This window comes from the organism of the source record quoted next, unplaced genomic scaffold (assembly GCF_019419815.1).
Source record: "Pyrus x bretschneideri cultivar Hongxiangsu unplaced genomic scaffold, Pyrus_bretschneideri_v1 Contig16, whole genome shotgun sequence".
NCBI classification, from domain to species: domain Eukaryota; kingdom Viridiplantae; phylum Streptophyta; class Magnoliopsida; order Rosales; family Rosaceae; genus Pyrus; species Pyrus x bretschneideri.
Genome location: NW_025999457.1, coordinates 7037779 through 7050875, shown reverse-complemented (window position 1 = coordinate 7050875; position 13097 = coordinate 7037779). Strand labels below are relative to the sequence as shown.

Below are 13097 nucleotides of genomic sequence, written 5' to 3'. Positions count from 1 at the left end.
TCCGAGATGATTCACGCATGGCCTATGGGTAACCATCCATCTTCAAAGCTGAGTATACTCTTAGAAGCCTAGTTAGGGGCAATAGTAGAACCATGATTTTGGGAACCATGACACGTGGCACCTTGGGAGGCAAGGTTAACTGGAATGCCCATAGCCCATGAAGCGTAGACCAACAGCCTTACTCCGATAGGCTAGGCTTAAGCCCATTGAAGATACACTTGTCTCGCAAGTAAGAAAACCCTAATTCAGGTCATATTAGGATATATTGGGGATTAGTCAGCGTAATCATAAATCCTACAAGGATTGAATATCTTATCCGAGATTTTCTCTTAGATAATCTCTCAATTTAATTGGGATTACTCTCCCTACAAGGATTCTCAAGATCTTTATAAATACTCTAGCTTGGGTATTTATTAGGAGACTTCTATTTTGACTCTCAGACAACTTTTCACCTTCTCTGGACTCTTCATTCGCTCCAGTGTACACATATTCTCCCTACGCTTAACATATGCTCATCCTACATATTTGCAGTCGTTTGCACTTAGACATGTCCATGGAGAACTCATCTCCTTGACACCTCACCATAGGCTATTCGTCAAGGATGGTTCACGATGCATTGCTCATCACAACATTCTTACTTAGAACTACATCTGTGGTTTGATTTTCCTTCTCGGAGATATACAAGCAATCCAATATGGATTCAACCACATCGCCCAATCAACCCTATTCTCCCCTCGTCGTATATTATGAACAATTTCGTTGGATCTCCATTTGCAGATGTTTGCGAATTTGTTTCCAACAACATGATTGAAGTTTTGTGTGGCGATATCTTGATTGAATTAACCACTCGATTGTTTTCCTTATTGCCCTTGGTGGCTAATGGTAAAATGTTCGTGGCGGCGGTGGTGTTCAGCTGTTATATAGATTAAGGTTTATGTTATGTTTGTTTCGGTTATTGGGTTTGGCTTATTTTGTACTTGGGGTTTCCTAATTTTTTTGGGTTGCTTGCAATCCTTTGTGTTGGCCGGCTAATATATGCTGGCCCAATCACAACCTTTGTCTTTTCTTAATGGAATGGAATTTTTTTTTTCAAAAAAAAAAAAAAAAAAAATGCTAAATTCATTTAGAAAATACCTGAACAATAAAATGGTAAGGACCATGAAAGCCGCACCCAATAAATTGATATAATTTCAAAACTTCATGGTGCAATGTGAGAGAAGTTAGACCCAAGTATTTTGGATCTTTAATTTCATGCGTGGCTTGGTCTGTCAAACCCAAGGGGCCCCAAATGGTGCAGAAACTTGTAAATTTGTAATACGATAGCAACGAAAGCCTTGCTCTATGCTAAGAAGATTAAATTTGTAGATAAAATTTTGAAAACTAAAGAACATGAAAGTTGATGATTGGCTTATTCCTTACACATTGATAAATATGCTTATTCTTATTGGTGACAAATAATCTAGTTTGTAAATTTAGTTTCTAAATTTAGTCCTCCTACTATTAGAGCAACTCCAGTGTGACAAAGGCCCTCTAGGGCAACTTCCTATTCAATCTCCTCTAGTGAACCGTAATTGCCTTTAATGAATAGTAATTTCTTTTTGCATCTCCACCTATAAACTGAATAGTCATGGCAATATGCAATAATATATTAATATTTTTTATTTTATAAAATAATACAAAATAATTTTATCATTTCCAATTGCCCTGTAATGTATCGAGCAGCTTCTGTCAAGCCAGGACGCCCTTCTTATCAACAAATTAGGAAACTGCAAATAAGTACCTCAACCCATAAACCAAACAGTGTACCCAATCTTTCCAATAGCAATAATAATGGCGAATTCAAATCAAACCCAGAAAAAAAATCTCAAATTGTTTTTTCTTCAATTTGGACAAAAAAGGGAGAAAAATGCAGTGAGGGCATTGAAAAATGAGCTCACCTGGCGACCGTCGATCTCTTGGGTCAAGACTCGAACGTGCTTGAAAGCTCTGGCTTTCGAGAAACGATCAGGGGCGTCGATCTCAAGAGGCTTGATGAAGTGCATGGTGAGTATGGAGTGAACCAACGCCGCCATGAGGCCATATGTCACCAACAAAATGAGCAAGAACCTGAAGCAGGCTGCGTCGTTGGGGCCGTAACCTAAAGCCATTTTTTCCCGATCTTTCTACAGTTCGTGGTTGACGTCACCTTGACGTCAGCCTGGCATTAGCTGGTCCTCAGGCTCTTGGGCTGTTTATTCCAGCCTGGCCTGTCCACTAGGCTTCCCCGAGCCCAATCCGCATTGGCTGGAGCAAGGAAGGGAGGCTATTGGGTTTTTTTGGGTCGCCTGTCCACCAGGTTATAGCCTCTGGTGGAGTTGATCTTACCTGCTCCCCAACCCCCTCCATCTCATTCGCATTCACTCATTCTCCCGCCCCAAACCGTCATCTTTCTCATTCTTCCTCCCTCTATTGCCGTAAACCGATCCAATGGTACGGACAACTCCACAACCAAGTTTAGCTTCCATATTGATCTCTACCTATTTATGTAAATGCCTCTAAAAATTTGAGTTCCATAAATTTCAGGAGTCAAAGAAGGATAAAGCACCGCCGCCGTTGAAGCTGGCGAAGTCCGAATGAGGAAAGCAAAAGAAGAAGAAGTAGAGCAAAGGGAAGCAAAAGGAGAAGGTCAACAACATGGTGCTCTTCGACCAGGGCACCTACGACAAGCTACTCATGGAGGCTCCCAAGTACAAGCTCATCACGCTTTCCATTCTCTCTGACCGCCTCAGGATCAACGGGTCGCTCGCGAGGAAGGCGATCAGGGAGTTGATGGCCCAAGGGTTGATTCGGATGGTCTCGGCTCACGCCAGCCGGCAGATCTACACCAGAGCCACCAACACCTAGGTCTTGTTTGCATTTTCATGTCTCTGGAAACATGGATATTTTTTTGGTTATTGTTATCCCTCTTACGCTATTTAGCATCGTTTTGAATTTACAATCTTTAGTTTTGCTTATTAAAACCTAAAGAATTTATGATGAAATTGGTTTCTACTTACATATATGCATTCAGATTTCGGTTTTTGTTTATTATCCATGATATGATTTGAGGCATTTTCTTTATTGGTGGGCTTTGTCACACAACTTCGAATCCTCGAAACTGACTATTGTCCCTATTTCATGTAAATGGTGATGCTGTTTATAATTTACTGTATAGGGTTGAACAAGATCAGTTTTGTTTTGAGATGAACTGCATCACAAATGTTGTTTGCTTAACTAATGATGGGTATCCTAATGCGTGTTAATAGAGTTGCTTTAGGTTGTGTGCTGCATGCATTATTCTGTGGCGAAATGACGTTTGGTGTTTGCCTTGAGCGTAATATGAACGCTAAAATGAATTTGGTGATTATTCTCTTTCTTATTAGCAAGGAAAATGAATTTGGTTCAACTTTAGTTACCTCTAAAGTAGTCCAACTTGAGACGTTTTAGCTAGTTTTGCTAGTTGGTGTGGATTTCTTATCTATTTCTTGTATTTCCTTGTCTTGTTTTAATAAAATTTTATCATTTCTTCGAAAAAAAAAAAAAATATCAACGCTAAAACTACTGAGTGTTTGGCATGTCAACCTTGTGTTGAGGAAAAATTAGAGAACACAACTCTAACACAAGTGTTGGAGAGACAAACAAGTAAACAAATTACTTATATTACACTCACAAAATATTACAACACACACTCTTAAGGACACACTTTAAGAAGCTATGACGCTCTCACACTTTCTAGAACACTCACACTCCTCACTAGACTACTCACTTACAAGACCACTCTTACTTCTTATTCTTGCTTACTTGGTTTGTTTAGCATAGCACTTCACCTATTTATAGTTGAGCTTAACAGACCTAGGCTTTGCAAAATAGCCATACAATATTACTAGTTGCTAGAACTTTCTAGCTGAATCACCCACTTCACATGCAGATTTGAACTAGAAAAATCTAGTACATCTGCAACTGCTTACCGACATGCTTGCTAGAGTTCTCAAGCAAAATCCCATGCATGATTTTTCTAGATTACCAAAACTTTCATAATGGGCTGGACCTTAATCTTTGGGCCGGTGTTGTACTTTCAACACTCCCCCTCAACACCAGCTCATTCTTTCTTCCATGGTGAGTTGATGACAAAGCTTTTTCTTGTACACCCGTTTGCGTGATTTGGGTTTCACATCTCTTCGCTTTGACACTAGATTCCAAGCTTGATTTAGCTCCACTGCAGCGACCTCTTCTCTCAACTTGGAACCATTCAGGTTCAACAACTTCTTCTTCTATGGCTGCGTTGGCGTATTTAGGATTTGGCTTCTGGATTCTCGTTGATCTCCTTAGTTGTGATTGTGGAGTTGATACTTCCATTTCACTAGGTCTTTTCTTCTTCTGGTTGTTGATATACACCAGGTTGCCAAGGGTTTTGAGGTATTGCTTGCTTAACATCATCACCATCAAGCGAATCCGCAGACTCACTTTGTCTCGATTGAATTTGAACAGTTTGCTCCCCCATCTTTTGCTACAACTTATCTTTAATCTCTCTCGAATCAGGCAACGCCTCATTTTCTGAGGACCACCAAGAAGATGCTTCATCAAACACCACATCTCTTTATGTGTAACACCTTCCAGTCGTAGAATCACAACATTTCCATCATTTTCTTTGGCTGTCGTATCCCATAAAGATAGATCAGACTGCCTTTTTGTCAAACTTGCTACGTAGGTGACCTGGAACAAATACGTAGCACACAACCAAATACGTGAAAGTAACTAGCTGTAGGTTTCATATCCCACAGTTTCTTAAAGGGTGAGACAAATTCTAACATTGGTTAAGAAAGCCTGTTGATCACATGAGCTGCAGTTCTCATTGCTTCAGCCCAAAACCTTCCTGGTACATTTTTCACATGTAACATACTCCGACATATTTTTTCCAAGATGTCAATTATTTCTTTCCACTACCATTCTGTTGTGGAGTGTTGGCACATATGAATTGGTGACGTATTCTACATTCTTGTAGATACTGGGAAAACTCATTTGAGGTATATTCTCCTCCATTATCCATGCGTATGCAACAGATCTTCTCTCCCACTTCTCCTTCAACTGTCTCTTTAAACTCTTTAAATTTTGAAAATGTTTCAGATTTTTCTTTCATAAAGAAAATCCATACATACCTGGAGATGGTTCTTTTGCTTTAAACTTTGACTCTTCGTATGGTAGTTAATGTGCTTTACCATATTGGCATCCTGCACAAACCGTGTCTGTTCTCATGTCAAGCTGAGGTAGCCCCTTAAGCATTGACTTCTTCATCATCACATTTAGCTTGTGACAGCTAACGTGACCCAATCTGATGTGCCATAAATCTAATGTCTCGTTCTTTCTTGTCTTGTCTACGTATGCAGTTTCTACTGACATTACATAGATTGACTACAGTTGTTGTCCCTCCATTGTTAGCGTCCCTAAGATCTTGAGGTGTCGATACATAATGAGTCCATATTATACCATATACTTTACCCTAATCTTAGTATTAATTTATTGGTTATTTTGGTAGAATTTTGATACTTTGTTATATATTTTCAATATAGGACATTCGACTTCCTCTGGACCAAAAAGTATTCAAACAGATGAATTTTAGAGTGATTCTAATTGGAAGATGTTCGTGTGCCTTTCAAGATGATTGTATCAAAATTCTAGATTTTTCTACCAAGCCGTTTGACCGTGGCGATGAAATTAAGACCCAGCGCGCAGCTTTCCCAGATTGATGTTTCTAGACGTTTTGGGTATTTTGGAGGTCATGATGGCATATTTTGAGGAAGATTCATTCTGAAGGTTTGTAGGGGACGTCTTCAGCTTTCAAAAGAGACCTTTTGGGACCAAATCGGAGTTGATTTGGTGGGTCAAAAGATGGATTTTCTGATGAAATCCGAATTCTAGTTCAAATAGGAAACCTTTTATTTTCTGTTTTATGATTTAATTATGTTTCCTATTTTTATTCTAAGACCTTTTCAAGGTAGGGTTTTACTTTTTAGTAGTATAAATAAGACTTTTTAGCCATTCGAAGAGGGGAGAACGTATGTGGAGAATTTAGCCAGGCTTTGACTCTTTGTATTTTCAAGGTGTTTTCTATCCATGTTTTTAATAGTATTTTGTTTTATGATTGTTCATAACTAATTTTCGTTTGCTAGGGCGATGCCTTGAACCTTAGCATGAATATGTAGTTTTTACTTAATTGCTTATGATTATACATGCATGCTTTCACTGTGCTTTAAATTGTCTCTATATCTTAATGCTTAGCTGCCATTAGAATGTTTAGATAAGTAATCGGAAGCAATTCAGTCGGAATGCCACCAGGGAATTGAGTATTGCTTCTAGTGATTGATAGTTGTAATTTTACCTAGGGCAAATGCCACATCTTAGGGGTTGCATGGTTTTTCGAAGGGTTTTCACAAAGCGTAATAAGTCATGCATGTTTATATTTGATCTGAATACCACAAACGGATTGCATGTTTGGTATACGTTCTAGCTTGAATGCCATAAGTAGAATATGCATAAGGAAAACCTAACCTTCAAATTTGCATGCGTAATTCATAAGTAATTGGTAAATTTACATAGAATTTGTTAAGGGGACAGTGGAACTCTAACACAAGTGTTGGAGAGACAAACAAGTAAACAAATTACTTATATTACACTGACAAAATATTACAACACACACTCTCAAGGACGCACTTTAAGAAGCTATGACACTTTCACACTTTCCAGATACACACTCTAGAACACTCACACTTCTCACAAGACTACTCACTTACAAGACCACTCTTACTTCTTATTCTTGCTTACTTGGTTTGTTAAGCATAGCACTTCACTTATTTATAGGTGAGCTTAACCGACCTAGGGTTTGCATAATAGCCACACAATATTACAAGCTGCTAGAACTTTCTAGCTTAATCACCTACTTAACATGCATATTTGAACTAGAAAAATCTAGTTCATTTGCAGCTGCCCACTGACATGCTTGCTAGAGTTCTCTAGCAAAATCCCATGCATAATTCTTCTAGAATACCAAAACTTTCATAATGGGCTGGACCTTAATCTTCTGGGTTGGTGTTGTACTTTCAACACCTTACTATAGTAAGGGCTGGTTTGGCATTGGTGAAATTATTTTAAAAACAGTTTTCTAAAAAATTGAGGCTAAATTGTGTTTGGTAAATGAAAAACCAAAAAAAAAAAAAAGAAAAAAAAAAAAGCTTTTTGTCAAAATCAAAGGTCCAAAATAGCAGAAAGTAGAAGCAGCTCTACTCTTACTTCTGTAAACAAAGTTTTTTTTCACAATGCATCAACCCCAAACTAGCCTTAAGTGTAGTGTCAATAGAGAAAAATTACTGAATATATGCCGAGGGTTCATGCTCAATTATCCAAATGCGTGTTAATAGATTTTCTTTAGGTTTTTGTGCGGGTATTGTTATATTGTAAAACCGAGCTTGGTGTTTTCCTTGGGTGTAATATGCAAAAAACTAGGTAATTTCAAAAGAAAGATCACCGGCGCATACTGATGGGCATTTTTGTCAACAGCAGATAATACATCTCCTCTCGCCTATCATTTTGTGATCATGTCCTTCTATATGTTCTGTGATCAGAAGCACGCAGTTGATGCATTGGCCAGATGCAAACGGGCAAATTTTTGGTGTTGAACTTAGTGCGTATTTTATCGTTTGTTGCTCTCAGTTGATAGCGTCAAAGACATCAAAGTTTAATACATTTTCTTCAAAGTTGGAACATAGATATCATACATACCTCATTTTTTATGTGATTTGAATGACTTGTACAAATGTTAAAACTTTATAAGTTTGTGTATTGGAATGAACTTACCAAGTAAAATTAAGCTCAGTCCAAATGAGTTGGTGTGTTAGGTTTCTACTCGTGCACTCGGATTCAAAACTCTTTCCTTTTTCCTTCCACAGTTCCATTGAATAATGATAATAATTTAATTTAAAACAAAACAAAAATAAGTTGGGGATGAAAAAAACAAATTTCAACAACTTTGAAAGACTTAACACAATATATATATATATATATATATTTTATTTTTATTTTTTATGAACAAACGATCGATATCAAGATTAGGGATGTGAGAGTGAGTTAATCCTTACAATAGATTAATAATTATGTGGTTTAAATTCGTTTTTAACAAAAATCGAATATAAGATTTCACGCATTTACAACATTAATAATTCAGTGGGCGGTTTTAGATTTCAATACAGCCGGTGAATTGCCTTTGTTGGTCAATACGGGTGGTTTTAGATTGGAAATTGGGATTCCAGATACCATTACTTAAATAATCCACTCAAAAAATTTATTTTATATGTACTGTATGAGAGACATCTGTGACTGATCGTAAGAGTTATAATCCGTAGGAGTCAACCAATCGAAAACTATGCGTTGATTAAACTTGAAATAGTCCCACTTGTATAACTTTGAAATTTTTTTTTTTACTGCATGAGAAACATCTGTGACTGATTAAAATAAGAGGTGCCATTTTCATCTTGTTGTCCGAACTCGGTTACTTTATATCCTTGTTGATGACAGGAACGTAGAGGAGCATAGGATCTACTAGTAACTTGACAGACACCACATGATTATTTGCACTAATTTTCGCCCTTTGCTTCCGATCTGACTTTGATTTCGATCAACTTACTCTGCAAATGACAGTAATAGATCAGGTAAAACATTGTTAGCAATAGAGAGCAATTGTTGATCCAAGTGGCCATTCATTCCAACGTGGAAATAATGTGTGTTCCCCACTGTCTTGCTTGATCTTAGATTCCTCACGTTCCTATCATCAAGTGTACGAAGTTCTCGGTATTGGTCAATAAGCGAAAGATAGGAACTCTTGTTTTACGATGGATCGGAGGTGTCTCTTACATGGTTGACGTTATTTTTCACATTTATATAATAAGACCTATCCAAGTTTAGTCGATGCATTTCCTTTGAGAGGCTGCTCCTATGTATTATTACACTTATAGGTACATAAAATTGTGCAAGGATGAGTGCCATATAATTTTATGGGGGTTTCGGATTCAGGTAAGGCCGATATGATTTATTAGATTATGTTTTGAATCTTTTTAGATTGGATTACAACAAAAAGATTTGTATGTATATATTTATAGGCTGTGGGTTCATGAATTTGAACGTCACCTTTTTCATATGTTTTTATGCGAATCGATTGGTCTGCGTGTACATATATCATCGACCTATCACTTCATATAGGCTTTAAATTAGTAGTGAATGTAATCCCTCTTCATGTGAAATTGGCTAATGAGGCAGCTTTTATTTGTGAACTGTAAGCTGCCAAGTGTACTATGCTTTATCCCTGGAACTGGTTTCCTTTTTCTTTTCGCTATGGAGTTTCACATCTGTCATAGCCGAAAGAATGCACTGTTGTGTTTCAGTCTTTCAGAAACTAGGGTGGCTTGAGCTTTTGAATAACTGGGAAGGTCCATTTATATAATTAACTCACTCTGGCCATTTTCTGGTGATGACCAAAAAGCCATTTACTAAATCTTGTTGTTGAAGAATCAGGTTATATCTGTTTGATTCTTGCGTTTTCTAGTGAATATTCTCTGGAAACTGTGTTCAATTTGGGCAAGAAGCCTTTTGTGAATTAAACCTTTCTGATTGATGAATTGATGATTGTTTTTTTAGCACGAAGCCTTGATTCTTTCTGATTGATGAATTGATGATTGTTTTGAACATGAAGCTCCTTACTGTTTGGGCACAAAGCCTATTGTGAATTGATTTTGTCTAATTGGTGAATTGCTTATTGAATTGAGCACAAAGCTCTTTACTGGTTGATACTCTGTGAATGGATTTGAGCACAAAGCTCTTCATTGTGTTTTTTCATTGAATCTTGGTGTACAATTTGGTGAATTCTTGTTCTTGTTGAAGTCATATCTAGTGGAAGATCTTTATTGTTACTTTTGCAAGAAGTTTAGCTATGAATACATAAAAGTGGAAAGTCTACTTGATATGTTAACCATTCGGCTACAAGATCATAATTTTGTCTAGTGGTCATTTCAATTTCAATTAGTGCTTGAGGGATATGATTTATTTGATCACTTTGATGGCACATCTGTGTGTCCACCGAAGTTTGTGTTCCCTGAAGATAATGGATTAAACAAAAGGGTCTAATTACAGCAGCATACAATGAATGGATTAAACGAAAAGGTCTGATAGTGTTGAAAAATATTTGTTGAGGCTTAAAGCTCTTAAAGATCAGCTTATGGCAACGGGTGAAGTAGTGTCTAAGAATGACCTTATTGTTGCGGCTTTTGCTAATTTACCAGCTGAGTTTAATATGATTCGTACGGTGATTGTGGCTTGTGAAACTCCTATTTCTTTGAAAGAATTCCAAGCACAATTATTGGTAGCTGAGATGACAACTGAAGATTCACAGTCTACTTTGAATTTTCCCATGTCAGCCATGTATTGTTAAGGAGAATCATCTAATGCTCATTCCTCACTAGATCAAGGAGCTTCTCAATATTTTTCTGGTGGCTATGGTTTTGTCACTAAAGCTAATAATTCTTCTCAGAGTAATGCTCACAAACCAACTGGATGCATTATTTCTCAGGGCTTTCTTCCTCAGTTTCATCAACAAGGGAATGGGATTTTTCAGAACAATAGGGGATATCAGAATCATGGAGGCAACAATGGAACGTTTAACAATAGGTCCAGATACAATGGGAATAATAATGGTAGATTCTCTGGCAATTCTAATGGTTTATCTAGAGGTTTAAACAACAATGGTTTTTCTAGTAGTTCTAAAGGAGGATCAACTTGGTAGAATTGGAATGACAATAGTGGGTCTAAGACAACACTGATTCCTAAATGTCAAATATGTAATAAAAGAGGACACACAACTCCTAGTTGCTACTCAAGGTATGATACAAGCTCAAGCTCAGCCTTTTCAGTTCTGGAATGTCAAATCTATGGGAAGAAAGGTCATTCTGCTCTCAGTTGTTATCATCGAGGAAATTATGCATATCAAGGTGCTCAACCTTCTTTTTCTTTGACTGCTCTCACTGCATAAGCTCAGCAAAACTTTGCTTCATCTTCACAACAAAATTAGGTGCACAATAGGGGATACACACCATATGACAGCTGATCTGGATCATTTAACACTTGTCACTCCTTTTGAAGGCAATGAAAGGATCATAGTGGGCAGTGGAGAAGGTCTACTTGTGGCCAATACTGGTTTGGGTTCTCTTTTAACTTCTTCCAAACCATTAACTCTTCAAATGGTTTTACATATTCCTTAGTTAGCAGCTAGTTTATTATCTGCGTATATACTATCCAAAGATAATCATTGCTATGTTATACTTGATGAACTTCGTTTCTGAGTGCAGGATAAGGGAACAAAGAAAGGAATGAGTAGTAGTAGTGGCTTGTATTACATTCCTCAGCAGCAGTTTTTCAACTATTCTCATCTAGTAAATAATACACCTCAGGCTCTTTTGGGACAACTTGTGAAGACTTTAATCTGGCATCAAAGACTTAGGCATCCTACCAATGAAGTTTAGTTGAAAATGTTGAAAGAGTCTCAAATATCCTTTATCTTTAGATAAAAGTCCACAGTTATGTTCAGCTTGTATTAGGGGTAAGATGACTAGACAACCATTTCCTTATAAATGTAATAAGTCTAGTGTTCTTTTTGAGAAAGTGCATACTGATGTATGGGGACGCTCACCCACTATATCTCTTGAATGTTATAGATATTACATAATCTTTGTAGATGAATGCACAAGGTTCACTTGGATCTTTCCTCTTGTTAATAAATCTGATGTCTATACTGTGTTTGTTAAGTTTCATGCATTTGTTATGAATCATTTCAAATGTAATATTAAGACACTACAATCTGATGGAGGAGGAGAGCATATGAGTAAGTTGTTTAAACAATTTCTGGATACAAATGGGATTTTACATCTTGCCTCTTGGCCTTATACCCCTCAACAGAATGGGTTGGCAAAAAGGAAAAATAGGCATATTTTGAGACTACTGTGACATTATTGAGTGCTACAAGGTTACCTCAAAAGTTTTGGTTCCATGCTTATAGTCATGTAATGTTTTTAATTAATAAAATGCCTTGCCAAAACTTAGATATGATGTCTCCTCATCTTAAGTTATTTGGACAGTCCCCATCTTTGATTTCCTTGAAGATTTTTGGTATTGCAGTCCATCCCTACTTAAGACTTTATAATGCCAATAAGTTAGAAGTTCGTAGTGATGAATGTGTGTTTCTGGGTTATTCTGTTGGATGTAAGGGAGAGTTGTGTTATAATAGGAATACACAAAGTTTACTATTATCAAGGCATGTAATCCATGATGAAAGTGTGCCAAGGATGGTATCGATTGTGTTGCCTAGTTCATTTGAACAAACAAGAGAGGTAAGTAGTGAAAGTGCTCATCTTCAAGAGAAAGTTACCAAGGATGGTATCGATTCTGTTTCATCTAAGCCTTCAAGTTCACCTTCAAGTCAAGTCCAGGAGTCTTCACTAGATATCCAAGCTACTACTCAACATTAATCTTTTTCTTCCTCTCAAGTGTTGCATGTCCATACCCTTGACCAAAATCAGGTATCTTCACAATCTGTCGATGACACTATTCCTTCTCAGCATGTATCTTCTTTATCACTTATGTGTGATGTTCATGATAATATCTCTCCATCTCCTATTATACATACTTTTTTTTAGCATAATATGGTTACACGATTAAAAAGTCGAGTTCTGCAAAGGAAAGACTATTCAAATTATTATGCTTTTGCAACAAATAATCTAGCCCTTACTTCTTTGCATGATGATGATATGATGTTTTGTGGTTTCACTGCTATTCTCAATATTCATGATTCATCAGAACATTCTCATTATAAGTCATCTATTTTTTCTGAGGATTGGAGAAATGCTATGAAGGAAAAATTTGAGGCTTTATAGAAACAAGGTACTTGGGAGTTAGTACCACCTCAAATTAACATTAATGTGATAAGAAGCAAATGGGTGCATAAGATTAAGAAGGATTAAGATGGCAAAGTGTCAAGATATAAAGCA

General features: G+C 37.0%; 1 protein-coding gene and 1 pseudogene across 1 annotated transcript; one reads left to right on the top strand and one right to left on the bottom strand.

Annotated features, from left to right (window-relative positions):
- Positions 1–963: 963 nt before the first annotated feature.
- On the bottom strand, positions 964–2467 carry LOC103967138. Its single transcript, XM_048581110.1, has 2 exons — positions 1938–2467; positions 964–1766 (listed from the first exon to the last, which is right to left on the bottom strand). The coding sequence occupies exons 1-2, from the start codon at positions 2145–2147 to the stop codon at positions 1659–1661; spliced, it is 318 nt and encodes a 105-aa protein (XP_048437067.1). The 5' UTR covers positions 2148–2467; the 3' UTR covers positions 964–1658.
- LOC103967139 lies at positions 2467–3066 on the top strand (annotated as a pseudogene).
- The last annotated feature ends 10031 nt before the right edge of the window (positions 3067–13097 follow it).